Source organism: Hemicordylus capensis, chromosome 4 (genome assembly GCF_027244095.1).
Source record: "Hemicordylus capensis ecotype Gifberg chromosome 4, rHemCap1.1.pri, whole genome shotgun sequence".
NCBI lineage: Eukaryota > Metazoa > Chordata > Lepidosauria > Squamata > Cordylidae > Hemicordylus > Hemicordylus capensis.
Window position 1 is genome coordinate 86,073,772 of NC_069660.1, and position 18,244 is coordinate 86,092,015.

At 39.8% G+C, this 18,244-nt stretch overlaps 1 protein-coding gene across 3 annotated transcripts in view; it reads right to left on the reverse strand.

Moving 5' to 3' along the window:
- LOC128322609 (riboflavin-binding protein-like) overlaps positions 1–18,244 on the reverse strand; it is a 53,694-nt gene that overhangs the window by 20,884 nt on the left and 14,566 nt on the right. For 2 of the 3 annotated variants that reach the window (XM_053244185.1, XM_053244184.1), the window contains exon 2: positions 4,707–4,867. In XM_053244185.1, coding sequence (XP_053100160.1) covers positions 4,707–4,851 — 145 coding nt within the window. In that variant the 5' untranslated portion in view covers positions 4,852–4,867. Of the gene's footprint in view, positions 1–4,706; positions 4,868–11,369; positions 11,484–18,244 lie in introns of those variants that run through there. The other variant, XM_053244183.1, reaches the window with a different exon arrangement.

The following is an 18,244-nucleotide window of genomic DNA, read 5'->3' on the forward strand; positions in this document are numbered from 1 at the left end:
CTGCAAGCAATCCCAGTCGGGCAATGTAAGCAGCAAATGTCCTCCATCCTACAACAAACCCCAGATCACCAGTGTTAACTGCCTATGCCACCCAAATTGGATTGCTCACAGCAGACAATAACTTCCCAGTCCTCCGCCCAACATCACCCCCCCCCCCCCCACATGATGATCGGAAGCATGCACAAATCTTTAATCTTGGCTCGAGCCTGCTCCTCCTGCTATCTGATTGTGACAACCAGTCCAGAGTGTCCCTCTCCAAATGTCTTTGGCATGTCACTTTCCTCAATGGCCTTTGGTCTCTTTGATTGGCTGCCATGTGTCCTATTATACACTTATTTTCAAATTCTCCCTTATTGGATGAACTCAGACATTTACACCCATCCCTAGGGGATTATTCTTCCTGAACGGGATGTTGTCCAGCTCCTATTGGCTTTTTCCTGGGGTCATTTTAAAAGCTGGTTTTTTAATATTAAGTATCAACAGTCTGGAGACATTATCAAAAGCTTTCTCTGCGTCCAGAAAAATCATAGATATCTGTTTATCATCGTGTTTTTCGTAATACTCCAATACATTCAAAACTGTTCTCACATTATTTCTTAATTGCCATTTTGGCAAAAACCCCACTCCTTTCACACAGTCTTATCTTGTCACAAAATGTTCCTCAGTGCCTAAGAACTCCAAAGTCCTCTTCCCACCACCACTGCCTCAATCACACATTGAGACTTCTTAGCTCAGCTTGTCCAGCTGCTCTTGCACATAGAATAGTTGTGATGCATGTCATTGGCGTTCTATGTGCAATGTTCTGTGTGCAGGGCCAGCTAAAACCAGGTAGCATTTCTGAACATGATCTCCCTGTGGAGATCCTACCTAGCAATCTAGATTCTGCTTCCAGGACCGAATGACTACATTTCCCAGCATCACTGATGCTGACATGTACCACAACTGTTGACTGCCCTCCCTGCTCTATCTACCAGCCTGTTTAGCATGAGTTCCACAATATTTGCACCAGGCAGGCAAATTATCATGCAATCAACTTGCCCCTCAGAAAACTTCCTCTCTGTTTTCCTTATGATCTAATAATCCATGACTAGGAGTCCCCCTTCCCCAGAGTCATAATCGTATCCTCATCACAAGAAGGTATTAGTTCACTCTGCATTGTATTTCCCATCAGCCAGAAGGGTGCTGGTGCATATAACAAGGATGATTTCCAAATTTATTTTTATTTGGTAGAGGCAATCGTGCTCCTAAAAGAAATATGCTGAAAATTGTGTTCAATTCAAAGTACTGGTTTTAACATTTGAAGCCCTATGTGTCTTAGGGCCAAGATACTTGATGGACTGTCTTCTCCTGTCTGAGCCTCTCTGACTGTTAAGATCAGCAGGGGAGGCCCGCCTGTGTGTTTCATCAGTATCTGTCATCTATTTTGTTGGGATCCCAAGAGAAAGACTTATCTGCAGTCTCATATAGACTCTGAAACTCCTCTCAAAAGAAGTTCATTTGGCCCCCAAATTGCTGACCTACTCCTGGGCAGCAAAGATGCATTTGGTCTGGCTGCTGGCAAGTTTTTAATTGATGGTTGCATTGTTTGTTTGTTTGCCTGCTGTCTAATATTTTTTCTTGCTGTTCTTTGTATCTTTTTACTTCCATTTTCTCTTCTAGAGTTTACATTGTAAAAACAATGGTTTTAACTATGAGGCGGGTCTCACGGTCAAGGAGACCCGCCTTGAGAAGGTTAGCGGGGAGAGTGGGCTAAGCCTGCTCTCCCCACAGACGAGCAGTCAGTCTGCTCCAGGCGGCCGCAGTGGCCACCCACATGATTGCCAACTCAGTTACGGAGCCGGCAGGGGCTGGGGAGTTTGGGAGCCGTGCGGCCCCCGGAAGCGCCAGCATGCCCTGCACGAGCACACAGGGCATGCTGGAGAGACCCCCGAGCCAGGAGACTGCTTTTGAGCCTCCCGGTTGGGGGGTCGATTCGTGAGTTGCCGCAGCGCAGAGCCGTGCCGTGGCAACACACGATTGAAAAAAATGGGTTTGCGGAGCGGTCACTCCGCAAACCTGGTTTTAGCACTGGGCTACTTAAGTGGGTGACCTGCTTAGGAACCACCGGGCTCGCAGCCGAGCCCGGTGGTTCTCACGATGCTAGCCCAAATTTCTCCCATCATGTGAATAGCCTCAGAGTGAGCCACCTTGGGCATTGTGTTTTACAGCTGTAAAGCAGGAACTACATAACTAAAATAAATAAATAACACACACCCTGGAACCTATACTCCCCGCAAATAGATAAAAACCTTATACATTGATGGATAAAAACGTGAACTGTCCTAAATTATGTTGCCTTAAATCAGCTCAGTCTTAAATCGATTCATAATGCACGTCCAAAATGTATATTGGTTACACTGTACATTAGATTTATCTCCTGCATTGTATTCTTCCTTAACAACATTCACATGTGGCACAGATAGCACAAGGAAGTCCCAAATACATATTTAAGCCTCATGTGTAAAACCAGACATTGCCTTTGTTGTGCTAATTTGCTCAACAGACATTTTCCATTTGTAAAATGGGTTCTGGCCCCAGAGTCATTTCATAAGTTATGAGGAACACATTTTTGTCCCGAATGCATAGTTTTGTACATATGAATATGATTGACATTATATGCAAGGGAGAAACAACAATTTTTTTATTTGAATGAGAGCTCCCAGAAATGTATATCACATTTCCCAGCAATTAACTGTAATATTTTGTTCTGTGCAAAAACCTGGGTTTTCTCCCTTCAGTCAGCATTTTCCTTGTGATCGTAAGTGCTGTGTGGACAGCAGTGGAGGAGATATCACAAGCACCTATAGAAAAGTGTCCATGATTTCACTAGTGATAACTTCATTAGCAATGACTTCACTGGTGAATAAGCAATGCAATTCGCATTCACTTATTCCATGCCTGTACCATTTACTTTAAAAAGCTTTATGTTGTTCTAATCTGCAGTGATTAAGTCCTCCTCCATTGTACTATTCAAGCATGGAAGCAATAATTCTATCGCTACACAAAAAATTGTTACCACCAAGAAAACCAACCTCTTCTGTCAAAGCAACATCGATGCAAACAATTTACTCTTTTTCTTCAAAACTGCAGCACAGAAGGGGTGGGGGCAGCATTGTCAGTTTCACTTGCTCAATTGGAAAACTAACAACGTTCCACAGATCTTTGTTAGTTTTCCAATGGAGCAAGGGAAACTGACAATGCTGATCCCACCCACCCCCTCCTTTTTGTGCTGAAAGATTGAAGAAATAGAGTAAATTATTTGCATCGATGTCGCTGCAGATTAGAAAAACATAAAACTTTTTAAAATGTAAATAAAGTGCGGGCATGGAATGAATGAATGAATAGAAATTGCATTGCTTATCACTAGTTTTCCCCAGCTATCACATCCATGGAAAGGAAATACAGTGCTTTGAAGCCTATGTAGGAAAATCATACAAAGAAAATGTGGCTGAGAGTCCCTTTGAAGATTCATGATCCTGTAATTGTTGAGAGTGACAGTTTTATGTCTAAAGACTATCTACAAGTCCCCAGCCCCCAATCTTTATAGTAGGTTTTCTGCACAATTATAGTAAGATTCTGCATAATTTACAATCAAGACACTGATGTGCAGGCCCTAGGCATGCACAACCTCAGGGAATTACACACTATTAATCACAATGGCCAGAAATCATTCCCAGAGGAAGTGATCATAGAGTTAACATGTGGGCTGAAATTCACATGTTCATAAGGATCCATCTTGCAGCAAATGGAATTTTGCAGTTGACTTCAAAAAGAAAAACTATCTGGCACTGGATGTTATATTGTATACACAAATTACAATGCAAACTCAACTGAAATGAATTTTTCCAAGGCATCAAATTAATTAAATTTTTTAAAAATCGGGCTATGACTAAATGTCAAGAAGACTAAACTAATGACAATGGGAACAGCAACCAGCCTCAGAACTGAGAACGAAGACACTGAAGTGGTGGATAGCTTCTGCCTTTTAGGATCGACCATCAACAGTACAGGTTCCAGCAGTCAAGAAATATGCCGCAGACTAGCACTTGGTAGGGTTGTAATGAAGGCCTTGGAAAGGATATTTAGATGCCATGACATGTCTATATCTACATAGATTAGAATCGTTTGGACAATGGTTTTCTCCGTGACACTCTATGGATGCAAAAGCTGGACTTGGAAGAAGCAAGATAGAAAAAGTATTGATGCTTTTGAACTTTGGTGCTAGAGAAGGCTTGTGAGGATACCATGGACTGTCAGGAAAACAAACAAATAGATCATGGAACAAATCTATCCAGAATTTTCACTCGAGGCACAAATGACCAGGCTCAAACTATCATACTTTGGACAAATTATGCGAAAACCCAGCTCTCTTGAGAAGTCCATAATGCTGGGGAATGTTGAAGGAAAGAGAAGAAAACCAGCCACAAGGTGGATGGACTCGATTATGACAGCAATGAATGCACCACTGAGAGACCTTAAAGGGCAAGTTGAAGACAGATCATCCTGGAGAGAATCTCTCTATGTGGTTGCTAAGAGTCGACACTGACTTGATGGCACTCAATCAAATAATCAATCAATCACATTAATAAGGGTGGCAGCAGAGCCAGTTAGGTCAAGTTAATGGTCAAATAATTTTGCAAATGTTCTATAGTTTCCACAGGACTTACATTTGGCATATAGGGTGCATTCCTTCAAGTGATCTTCACGGGTAGGTTTGTCCTTGTGACCAGCCCCTTTCAGACATTTCCTTTGGCCATTAGACCCCACTAAGATAGCAAAGAACAGGAGCACCAAAAACTTCAACATCTTCATCGTTGCTGTAATGGCCCTGTATGGAAAGATATTTCAGTTAGAGAGCTTGTTTCAGGAACAAGCTCAGCAAGGCATTTCAGAAACAAATGTGGTTAAAACATAGCAGAGAACAAAACAAACAGACACAAGAAAAGTGATTGTCTTTCCCTTTTTATCACTATATACCTTAGATACAGCCAAGGCTTTTGTACAAGATGGATAACATTACTGACACTGGACATATCAGCAATAAATTCTGAGCAGCTGAGTACTAATTTGGACAGGCTAACCCATGTGTTTTTGCCACCTTAGGTGAAGGAGTAACATAGTGAGGGCAAGTAGAACCATGTGAAAACTGAGCATATGCCCACTCCCTCTGGTATGACAGGAAATTCTGAGTCTCTCAGTTCTTAGGGGGAACTGAGCATGACAGAAGGAGAACAAGAACAAGATCCTGAACATGTGCACTGCATCTGACATGATGGGCACTCTTTACATTTTGGCACCCCAGCCTAATCAGCCTATATGGCTGAGTTGCTCCCAGTGGTTGGCTCTCAGTTCTGCAACGAGAAAACAACTTATCCCCTTGCTCCAGTGCTGAAAAGTTGCCTAGGGTGCAGCAGAAGGAAGACGTTCACATGATAACAGGTGAGCCACATAAAGGGCTTTTTTAAGGGCAGAGATGAGGTGAAAAGGGCAAAAACATTACCAGCTGTGCATTCATTTAGGGATATCAGATATTCTTTATCCCCATAGCACTGTTGAAAAAAACAAAGCAATAAAGTTTACAGGATTTTTTTCTGGAAGAGAACTGGGATGCCATTTTAGCTATTCAAACCACTGTTTGTGCTAAAGCCAAGGACAAGATTGATCTGTCAGTCTCAGAGGCAAATCACATCTTACATTAAAATGTGTGCAATACAGCCATTATGCTTTTTTTTATTCTCAAAGAGAAAAGCAGCTTTAGGATGGGGGGATTTAGAGCAAAACAGTGAAGAGTGGGGAGGACTGCTGAATGCTTTTTCTGACTATTGCTTTTCTGTTCCAAATCACTTTCACGAGCAGTGTTTGGAAGAGAGCTGGTCTTCTGGTAAAGGTAAAGTGTGCCATCGAGTTGGTGTAGACTCCTGGCGACCACAGAGCCCTGTGGTTGTCTTTGGTAGAATACCGGAGGGTTTTACCATTGTCTCCTCCCATGCAGTATGAGATGATGCCTTTCAGCATCTTCCTATATGCTGCCCGATATAGTGAGAAACATACCAGCAGGGATTTGAACCGGCAACTTCTGGCTTGCTAGTCAAGTCATTTCCCTGCTGCACCATTAGGTGGCTTGGTCTTCTGGTAGCAAGCATGAATTGACCCCTTTGCTAAGCACTGTTTGTATTTGGGTGGGGCACTATATGTGAGCACTGTATGGTATTCCCTGTAGGGGATGGGGCCATAGCTCCCAGTTCTACTCCCAGGCATCTCCAGGTATGGCTGGGAGAGAATCCTACCTGAAACAGTGGAGAGCCACTGCCAGTCAGTGTACACAATACTGAGCTAGATGGACAAATGGCCCGACATGATATAAGGCAGCTTCCTATGTTCCTATGCTTCTCCTTTGGGATTCCTAACAACGGGTGTGCACGGACCAGTTGGCACGGTTCAGTCCAAATCAAGCTGTGGGCATGCAAACCAGTTTGGCCGAAGCATTTTGAACTGGTTCAAAGCAGTTCATAATCGAACTGCTCAAACCAGACCGTTTCACGGTGGTCTGGTTTGCAATCAAACCGGTTCTGATCTGCACATCCCTGTTCCAAAATGTTTTTTGATAACACATGCACGGAACTTGGCAGGGGGGGCCAGCTTTGTGGTGTGCGTGTGTTTTGGAGTACGTAAATGCTGCATACAGAAAAAGTAAGCAACTCTGATACTTCTCCAGTTCATATTCCTCCCTACAAAACTCCTTTTATTATTTTTAAAAATTGTAATGGTATTGTTACATGCATTTATGTGTAATGTGTAGTTAGCAAGCCCTTATAATGTTCTCATAAGAACATAAGAGCAGCCCTGCTGGATCAGGCACAAGGCCTTTGAAGTCCAGCATCCTGTTTCACAGAGTGGCCCACCATATGCCTCTGGGGAGTGCACAGGCAAGAGGTATGTGTATACCCTCTCTCCTGCTGTTGCTCCCCTGCAACTGATATTGAGAGACATCCTGCCTCTGAGGCTGGAGATGGCCCACAGCCACCAGACTAGTAGCCATTGATAGATCTGTCCTCCATGAATCTATCTATGACTTTTAAAGCCATCCAAGCTGGTGGCCATCACCACATCCCATGGCAAAGAATTCCATAGATTAATTATGCACTGTGTGAAAAAGTACATCCTTTTGTTGGTCCTAAATTTCCCAACCTTCAGTTTCATGGAGTGACCCCTGGTTCTAGTGTAGTGAGGGAGGGAGAAAATGTTATCTCTGTCTACCCTGTCCACTCCATGCATAATTTTATACACCTGCATCATGTCTCCCCTTAGTTGCTTCTTTTCCAAGGTAAAGAGCCCCAGATGCTGTAGCCTATCCTCATAAGGAAGGTGCTCCAGGCCCCTGAAACTTTTCGTGATACCAACTATAAATTTTACCCTTATTGTAATATTAATTTAAAAAAAAACAACACCACAAATTTAAACCTACCACCACCATTAATCTACCCAACCTGCATTTCAAATTTCAACCTGCTGTAAGATCCATAGTAGGAAAATAATTCCTTAAATAAACCAAAAAAGGTTTCCAATCTTCCTTGAAACGTTCTAAACTTTGGTCTCTGATCAGTGTTGTAAATTTTGCCATTTCTGCATATTCTAAAGTTTTTATCAGCCAATCTTCTTTTGAAGGCAGTTCGTTAGTCTTCCATTTCTGTGCATATAATATTCTGGCCGCCGTAGAAGCATACATAAAAAAAGTTAAATTATTTGTAGAAATTGCTCCTTGTGTTATTCCTAGCAGGAAGGATTCTGGCTTCTTAGGAAATGTCACTTTAAGTATCTTCTTCAATTCATTATATATCATGTCCCAATAGGCCTTGGCCCTCCCACAGGTCCAACACATATGGAAATAAGTACCTTCAGTATGCCCACACTTCCAACATTTGTTTGAAGCATTTTTATACATTAATGCCAGTTTTTTAGGTGTTAGATACCATCTATATATCATTTTGTAATAATTTTCCTTCAAAGCATAACAAGCAGTAAATTTTAAATCACTTTTCCATAGCTTCTCCCACGCTGCCATTTCTATATTATGTCCAACATCTTGAGCCCATGTTATCATGGTTGTTTTAACCAATTCCTCTCTAGTCTCCTCCAAAAGTAATAATTTATACATTTTAGAAATTAATTTTTCATCATCTTGGCATAATCCCTTCTCAAAATTCAAAATCTGATCTTCAAATCCAACTTTAAGGTATTTCTTATACACCTCATTTAACTGATAGTACTGAAACCAATCTCTAACCACATTTTGTAATTCAGTTAAAGATTTTAACTTACAATCGTTTCCATGAAAATACAACAGATCTCTATATGTACCCCCAGACATCTGCATATTTACTTCTTTACGTGATAAAGCTTCAATCGGGGATATCCATAACGGAGTTTTTGGTTCCAACCAATTTTTATATTTTAACCATACCCTCATTAAACACCTTCTTACATAGTGATTCAAAAAATCTTTATGTACTTTAGTTTTTTCATACCATAGATAAGCATGCCATCCAAACCTTCTATCAAATCCCTCCAGATCAAGGACTCTAGGGTTTCTCAATGTTATCCATTCCTTTAGCCATGTCAAACATACAGCATCAAAATACAACCTTAAGTCTGGCAGGGTAAGACCACCCCTTTCCTTTGCATCTGTTAAATTCTTAAAATTTATTCTTGGTCTTTTCCCCTGCCAAACAAATTTAGTTATATCCTTCTGCCATTGCCTAAAGCAAGTCAAATTATTAATTATAGGAATAGTCTGAAAGAGAAATAACATTTTAGGCAAAACATTCATCTTCACCACTGAAATTCTTCCCATCAAAGATAAATTCATTTTAGACCATCTTTGCAAATCTTTTTTCATTGAGTTCCATGTTTTAACATAATTATTTGAAAACAGCACAGAGTTATTATTTGTTAACCAAATTCCCAAATATTTCACTTTCTTCTCCACTTTTAACTCACTTATTTCACCAAATCTATCTTTACTTTTCTGATTAATATTTTTAGTCAGAACCTTAGTTTTAGTCTTGTTTATGTAAAATCCCGCCAACTGGCCAAATTGCTGTATCTTGTCCAAAAGTCTTTCAATCTTATCCATTGGATTCTCTAAAAATAACACAACATCATCTGCAAAGGCTCTCAGTTTGTATTCTTGTCTCCCGATTTTGGGACCATGTAATTCATCATCTTCCCTAACAGATCTACAAAGCACTTCTAAAACCAATATAAAAAGCAATGGAGAAAGTGGACAACCTTGTCTAGTCCCTTTTTGTATTCTACAATTGTCTGATAATTCTCCATTTACAATAATCTTGGCATATTGTTCCGAGTAGATAGTTTTAATTGCTCTAATGAAATGTTCACCGGCAGTTATTTCCTCTAATAAACCCCGCATAAACTGCCACGAAATATTGTCAAAAGCTTTCTCTGCATCCAAAAAAATCATCGCCATCTGTTTTTCATTATGTTTTTCATAATACTCCAATACATTCAAAACTGTTCTAACATTGTCTCTCAGTTGTCTCTTTGGCAAAAAGCCAGCTTGATCCTCATGAATAAAGTCTCGTAGTACCACTTTCAATCTTCTTGCCAAAACCGCAGCAAAAAGTTTATAATCATTATTTAAAAGTGATATTGGCCTATAATTTTTGCTAATGTTAAGTCTTGATCTGGCTTTGGGATTATTGTAATATTTGCATATTTCCACGAATCTGGCACAATCCCTTTTTGTAAAATGTCATTCATAGTCCATTGAAGAGGTTGTAAAATTTGATCTTTGAGTGACTTGTAATACAAAGCTGAGAGTCCATCTGGCCCAGGGGCCTTGTTGGGTTTAGCTTGATTTATTGCTTCTATTATTTCCATAACTGTTATTGGAGCATTCATGGTTTCTATTTGTTGAAGAGAAAGTTTTGGAATATTTTTAGTTCTAAGAAACTGCTTAATTTTTTTATCTTCTACTATTTTGCCTTTATATAATTCCAAGTAATATTAAAAAAATTCCATCCTTATTCCTGCAAAGTTTTTTCTGAGTGATTTGTAGCCTCTTGAATATGATCCCTGAAGACCAGCTGACAGAATTCTCAACAGCTTACCTAGACCAGTTCGCATAACTTTTTGCAGATAAAATTTATTTATTTATTTATTGTTAAATTTCTATACCTCCTTTCATTAAAAACAATCTCAAGGCGGTCACTCACATCGACTCTTGGCTGCTTTAGTTTTTACAGAAGACCCAGGCATTTCCTTACTAGTGCACTGAAATCACAATTTTGAGCTGCTGAGAAATATGATTTTCTGTCAGCACTGATGTAAATTGTGATATGTATGTGATAATACTGTGCATAACCTGGATGATGGTTGTTTGGGTACTACAAGCTCCCATTTTTTGCCTGTAACATGATCGTGAACAGACCAGTGATGTACATCCCTACCCCACATCTGTCACCTTCCCCTCTTTGTTATAATTTTTTCTCTAGAGTAAGACACTTCCAAATGAGTGTAGCCTTTCAAAATTAAAAAGGTTAAAATCACCATAAATGTTACCCCATTTCACACCACCCACCCACTAATCCACTGTCATTTCATTGATCTTTTATTTTTCATTTCCCTCTTTTTGTTTTATTTAAAAAGTGAGATAGAGATAATGTGTTCTCTTTATCCAGAGGTGCTGAGGCACACAACTATTTTGTTTTACAAAGAGAACAGTTAACATTCAGTTCCCCATAAAAAGGTAAAGTGTGCCCTCGATTTCAGCTCCTGGCTCCCACAGAGCGGTTTTCTTTGGTAGAATACAGGAGGGGTTTACCATTGCCTCCTTCCGTGTAGTATGAGATGATGCCTTTCAGCATCTTCCTATATCACTGCTGCCTGATATAGTAGCAGTGGGGATCTGAACAGGCAACCTTCTGCTTGTTAATCAAGCATTTCCCTGCTGCACAAATTTTTGCATCACTAATGTGGATCCCTGATAATGGTGATATACTGCTAAGAATAAAGTCCACTTTTTGTGTGTCTGGAAAGGTCATAAAACATACTTTTCTCAACATGAAAACTGCAAGAGTTGAAAAGTAGGGGGTGGGGTGGGGGAAGCAGCATACAGTATTTGATGCAACTTCATAATGGATTGAATCTTTTGTCCTCATGGTGAATAAGTGGAGAGTTTTGCCCAAGCCAAGGACGATAGGCGTCATCCCTATAATTGTTCTAAATTCATTGGTTCATTCAATTGTTCTTAATTCATCCCTATAGCTGTTCTAAATTCAAACCAAGAAAAATTAAGCTCAGATTCTCACCTCTCCTGCTGGCTTTCTGTTTCTTTTTCCTCCTTGAGAATACAAAGGGCTGCTGGAATGCAAAAGTTTGCTGGTCTCTCTTTCTTCTCCCTCTATTTATGTTGCCTGTCAGTAGAAGCTCATAGAACATTTGCTTTTAAAAAAACGTTATCTGACCCTTTGCAAAGCTAACAAACATATCTCAGGGTCAGATCCAAGAGGGATGTTGATTGACCTGCCTTGCTTCATCAGGGAAAGGTCCAGCATTCTGTTTCCTGTAGTGGCTAGTCAGAAGCTTTTAGAACAGACTCCTACAACTTGTGACCCAACAAGCCAAATGCAGCTCAACAGTTATGAGCAGGGCCTTTATTGTAGAGGCTCCAAGACTGTGGGATTATCTTCTCCTGAAGTATGAAGCTGCTGCTCTCAGGCTGCTTTTAGGAATGGTTGCAAGATGTCTCCACTCCATCTGGCTTTTTTCCTTGATTACACTATGAATTGAGATTGCTAAACAGGAAGTCAGCAGATGCTGTTATCTTCTGTTGTTTGGTATACGTCTTGTGTGCTTTATGGTGTTTAGGGTTTAAATGTTATTTTAAATTATAGTGTATCATTTTAATTTAATATCTTTATTGCTGTCAACAGCCAGTCTCTGATACATAAAATAAATTAAAATCAAACCAACAAGTAAAAGAAAAAAGGAGGAGCAGTTCTTACTTGATTTGATGACAAATTCTACAATGTTCTGATCAAACAAAATCCAATAAATATAAAATGCATTGTAACAACCAGGAATCCCGCCCCGATACATTTGACAGTATATGAGCGTACGATCAGTGGATTCAACAACTTCTGCACAACAAGGGTACTTATGATCTTCATAGGGAATTCTGGAATATCTTCCCTATAAAACTGCTGAGAGTACATCAAATATTGCAAGCACAAATGCTCTTCTATGAGATGGAATTGCAAGAGACATAACATAATTTGCCAGTTTACTTCTCTGATCCTGATACCACCTCTTACTATGCTCTGAAATCCTAGCAATATCATTTTGCCCATCTATGTCTATCAGCCGCTGTTTTATTGCGATCTTTTACTTTGTTTTAATTATTAAAAGATACAAACATATCCAACAGTAATATATAATCAAGTCCATTAGAAACGACAGTGCGAATACGTCATTAAGATTAAAGTTCTCATATCCACATTTACAGTGCAGCGCACAAGGGCACTCACTGAGGTAGAGGTTTTGAAGCCATGTCTATATCAATTGTCTAGCTTTGTAAGATCTCCAAAATGATAACAGAGTTGCTTTAGAGATTGCTGCTTTGTCTGGAGCTACATTCCCATGTAAAGGAATGTGTTGAGTTCTGGCGCGAACAGGGCTAACGTGCTCCTCCCTGGTTGGCCTGGTTGGCTTCACAGGGGTCCTGCTGCTAGGATATCTAGTTTGAGCATCGTTATCCTTCTCAGTTCTTTCCCCTGCCTTGACTTGAACGGGTGCTTTGGCACCCATACAACCCAGAAGCTCATCATATTGCTCATGAGCCTATTTGTCTGCTTCTCATGTCCTGGTAGTGGTCACAATTCCATCCTTAAATGATGCCAGGATTTTCTCTTAAATTATCATGTATGACTCACTTGTATGTCCGGCTTTGGCTAGACGTGAAGGGTTAGGTGCTTTGTATGCAGTGTGTGCTGCCTCCTCACCGACCATGAGCCAAGTGGGACTGACATTTTTTGGAGAACATACATAGTCATTCATGGATGCAACTGTCACCCTGGCATAACTAAGGGAGAAGTTGAAAAGACTTGGGTATTGCCCAGGTGCAAATAAGCTTCTGAAAGGATGGTCATATAATGTCATGTAATTGGCTAGGCTACCAAGCTGTTGGTACTTTTGGAGTACGAGGCGAACCTTAAGGATATCAGGTTGCAGACTTGGCATACAAAGCCAGGCAGTGCCGGTTTGGAAACCATACTGAACCATGGTATGAAAGTACGTAAGTCCTTGATCTTTAACACACATGCTCATTGCCTGTACCATGCGATACACTCTCTCAGTTGTCCTTAACATTTGTCATTGCACACATCATGCATCTCCTGATCTCAGTTTAGCCTGGGATGAGCTTTGCCAAGCCTGTAATAATGGCAAAATTGTTTTCTGATAGGATGCCATGGTCCATAGCAAGCCTTGTGAATCTGGTATTAAAGTTAGATGTAACCTCAGTTATGTTAGTAACTGCATTTTGCCAAGATGATCCAGGTCTGCATTGCAATATCCTCAGTATCATGCAGGTCCTATTTGTGCCCGACTCTAGTAAAGTTGAATGTGTTGCTCACCATCTCATGATATGTCATCTCTGCTTGGGTAATGCGATCTGATATAGCCTCTCTTCTAGTGAAAGCAAGCATACCAAATCTGGCAGTGTCATCCATTGGTGTTAAACCCAAGTCTAGGCAAGTTTCCGCTGAGATAGTTCCTAACAGTGTTTGGCTTATGTTTAGCTTGAATAATGTAACTGAAAGAAAACACGAGATCCTTAGTTTAGTGGATGCTTATGCATCAAGACTTAGATCAAACAATGTCCGATAAAGAATTGTGAAATTGGCTAGGCTACCACAAAGTTGCTCTATTGCAAGAAGATCATATAGCAGCATTAAAAACCTGAGATTTGCAGATTTGCAATATTGCATTCTTACACAAAAGTTCTCTTTAAAACAAATTAGATGTGCCACAGGCTGTGCAAACTTGCTTGCGGTAATGCAACACTAGTCTGGAATGCAAGCTTAAGACTTAGCAGTAGCCCGAGTAGCTCACACAACAGATTTGCACTAGTGCAACAAGCTTCGGCAAGCAATTTGTTAGGATGTCAGCCACAGTATTCAAAATGCAGTTCCACCAGTTTTATATAATGGCATTGTGATATTTAGCTTTACTTTACATTCCTTTCCTAAGAATTTCTACCATTGCTGAGGTTGCCTTCTTCCACCTACCACACACTGACGGCCCAACTATATGCTATGTTAAATAAGTAATTTGCCTTCCCTGGGGCTCTGAAATACACTCTCTGTTGAAATAAGAGCATCTCCTTCTCGACTTGCTTTTAGGAAGACCCTCAAGATGTGCCTGTTTTCCCAGGCTCCTAACTGAAATTTTAATTTTAATTTTTAAAAATGTTATTTACTGACATTGTTTTAGCTCTCTTATGAATTTTAAATTTTATATTGGTTTTACATTTCTTATGTTGTAACTTTGTACAACACCTAGAGATGTTTGTATCAGGCGATATAGAAATATGATGATAAATAAATAAAATAAAAAAGTAATTGGCCCTAATGCATTCATGTGTATTTAACAAAGTACGTGTGTGTTTAATCTAAATGAAATGGAACCAGGGCATGGGCAGTGCGGGGTTTTAAGCCTTTAAACCCACCATTGTTCTGATCCAGATTGGGATCCCCTGCGGCTGCTCCAGTAGTGAAGCTCTTCCATTGGAACCAGTTCTTCCTGGAGCAAGTAGCAGCTGCAGTGCAAGCCAATCCAGATCAGGACTGCAGCAGTGAAAGGGTTAGAATCTCCTCCTCATACATGATGGTCCCAATCTGGTCCCCTCAACCCAGTAGCTGCTATATAACAAAGAACATTACGTGTGTCACGTCCAATGACTTTTTAATGTCACATGCAGTTTAGCCCAGAGCTGATTGTTTTCAGTGAGCCCACTATCTCCTTCATGGATTGGCACAACTAATACAGACTCAATCGACATATATGAGAAATCAGACATTAAAAACTGCCTTTTTAGCCAGTAACAATTTATTCTGAACACAGTTCATTAAAGGTATTTCCAGATTGGTGTTGAGCAACATATTTGCAGAATGATCAGGTCAAGCTGACCAGGGCTACTGCAGTCAGATGGTATGTACATGACTGCTGTTTACTAAAGCCTCGTTAATGTATGATCAAGCTATGTTTTTCCTCCCCTCTAATTGAAGAAGACAATCTATGCTAGTTTTTTTTCCAGGCTGGCAACTGTATGAGGCAGTTTGGCAAGGATTCCGTTACAATGCAATGGAGTAGAACAAACTGCAGAGAACATGGCTAAACCAGGACAAGCTCCAGGCAACAATTGTTCAGCTCCTGGTTGACAAGAAACTTGAATAATAAATGAAGAAATTTACCCAGAGCATTCAATTACAAGGCTGAGACCTGGTTATTATAGTGCCAGAAATAAACATTGCATTCTAGCAATTAAAGATATGTATTATAGTACCTTGTGTACTACAGTACAATATACAAGCTTAGATAAACACTAAAGCACAGCTAGTTATGAGAATTGATTAGGCATATCTTCCATGAGTTATTAATATGAGTTTTTAACCAGTTGCTGGTTGATGAAAGGCCTTTCAATTTTATGTAAAGATTTTATTGTTACTATTAAGTGATACTGACATTGAGAACATAATTTAATTTAAAGCATCTATTAAAATTTCCCACCAATCCATCCAGTGACTTTATTGTAGATATTATTAGCCACTGAGAATGCTTTTATTTACATATGCATCTTCAGCTGATATCCCACAATGCACAACGTATTTCTCTGATATACATATCAACAAATTTCTCCGTGATTGCTTGGAGGACTGGAAATGGAAACCGATTTCAAATACCAACGTAGATGTATGTGTTACTGTCATAATCTATTTTTCTTTAATATTACTTGCAATATCACAAGGAAAAGGATATATGGTGAACAGGCACATGAATATATCCTGGTGCACATGCTTTGTTGTAAGACGCTCACTCAGCATCTCAGGCCCTGCTCAAGGTCCAACCATTAACAGAGATCCAGTTGGCAAGGCCTTTTTGGTTGCGGTCCCTTGACTTTGGAACGCCCTCCCCAAAGAGCTTCACCATGCTCCCTCCCTCAGTGTTTAAAAATAAATAAATTTAAAAACACATTTTTAAAAAATGGTTTTTAATGTTACATCTGCTGCTTGTATCTGGTAGGTGTTTTTAGTTCTCAATTTTTAGCTTTTTTCTATTAACGTTTAATCTGAAAGTTTAAAAGTTTATAATTTTAAATGTGTTTTAGTCTGGTCTTTTAACTTGTTTAACTTTATTAATATTTTATTTTAGATTGTATGTGTTTTGTTGATGTTGTGAGCCACCCTGAGCAGTAGTGTACTAGAAGGGCAGGGCATACATACCTTAAATAAATAAATGCCCCCCCCCCGGAAAGTTTGAGTATTTCTGGGAACAAGGAGGAAGAAACATGGCAAATGCGTTTTGCTCCCAGGATAGTCCCAACAGCCTGAGACTTCGCTCAGATGCAGTCTCCATTGCTCAGACCCCTCCAGAGCAGGTTTGCAACATTCCTGATATTCCTGCATTCAGGTATTTAAACCCAGTTTAAATGACCCAGTTTCCTCTTGGATCAATTCTTGGCAATGGTAAACCCCTCCTGTATTCTACCAAAGAAAACCACATGGCTCTGTGGTCGCCAGGAATTGACACCGATTTGACAGCACAACTTTACCTTTAAGGTTATTCCAAACTCCAGTGCTAAAACAGAGTTTATTCCTAGGTTATTTCCTCATAGAAAAGGAGGAAAATTCAACCATGTCAAACACAGTAAGGGTGTAAAACACGTGTGTGTACGTGTGTGTGTGTGTGTGTGTGTACACTGTCAGATCTGGGATCCAAATCCAATAAGAAAATATTTGCGCAAAAATTCACAGATTAACAAATGTGAATTCAAAAATTCACAAATTGTATTTTATTTGCATAAAAATACAAGTAAGTTATTTATAGTGATAGATGTGCCAAGTAGTCTTAATTACATGAGGAAATCACTTTCCACGCGCTAAAATTATTTATCCACTTCATTATATATGGGGTCAAGATTTTTTATCTGGAGACAATATATATGTTTGATCTAGAATCATTAGTAAGTAATGGAATTCTACAAAATAATATCGAGAGAGAGAGAGTGTTGTTCTTTAAACATGCTGCTTATGGACTGCTGTGGTTATTTATCTCATCGTTTCTATCAATTCAAGCAAACAAACTTATTAAAGTTTATTTTACCAGACACAGAATACTGCTATGATACATTACACATCAATGTTTTCCCCAGACTTCAGAAAGAACACTTGAGTCAAAGGAAATTAAATGTCTGTTTTTCACTTTTTTGTGAGCAACATCAGACTCCACACATAAGATTACTTAGCAATCATTACCAGAGTAATGTTACATACCACAGGCCTTGTTTAAAGTAGTTAAATGGCCAAGTAACACAACAGCAGAGATCATAAGTACTCTGGTGTACAGAACAGCAGCTGTCATGATGCGCAAGGTTCCATCAGCCTAGGAATGAAGCATTTGCACAGTTGTGCAAGAGTGCTCATGCACAAGCCTACAAAACTGTGAAAACGAGGTTTTGGAAATAATGGCCTCTACCTCACAACTGTATTTGTACAAATCTGTGGTGTTGCACAAGAACAGTCTTTATTTTGTGCAATTCTGTAGTATTTCACAAGAGTGAAACTGTGCAAACGCTCCATTCCTAGGTGCCTTGCACAGTATGTCAACCACTATTTCTTTGACCAAAGAAGCACCATCATAGCACTGATTCTAAGGATTGGCACAACCAAGAGGTCTTATAGCCAGATACTAAACATCAGTGTTCTTCATAAGGCCCAGGGGTCAGTGGCAGCCCCCATCAAGCCCAAGTGCTGCTTCCTGACTAATTGTTTATTGGGCCGGTGTGAAACTTCAATAAAAACTGAATACTCTACACAGTCCCCTGGCACTGTGTGGAAATGACCATTGCCACTACGCACTGCTGCACTTGGCCCAGCACCAGGGGACTCTGTCAATGGAAACGGAG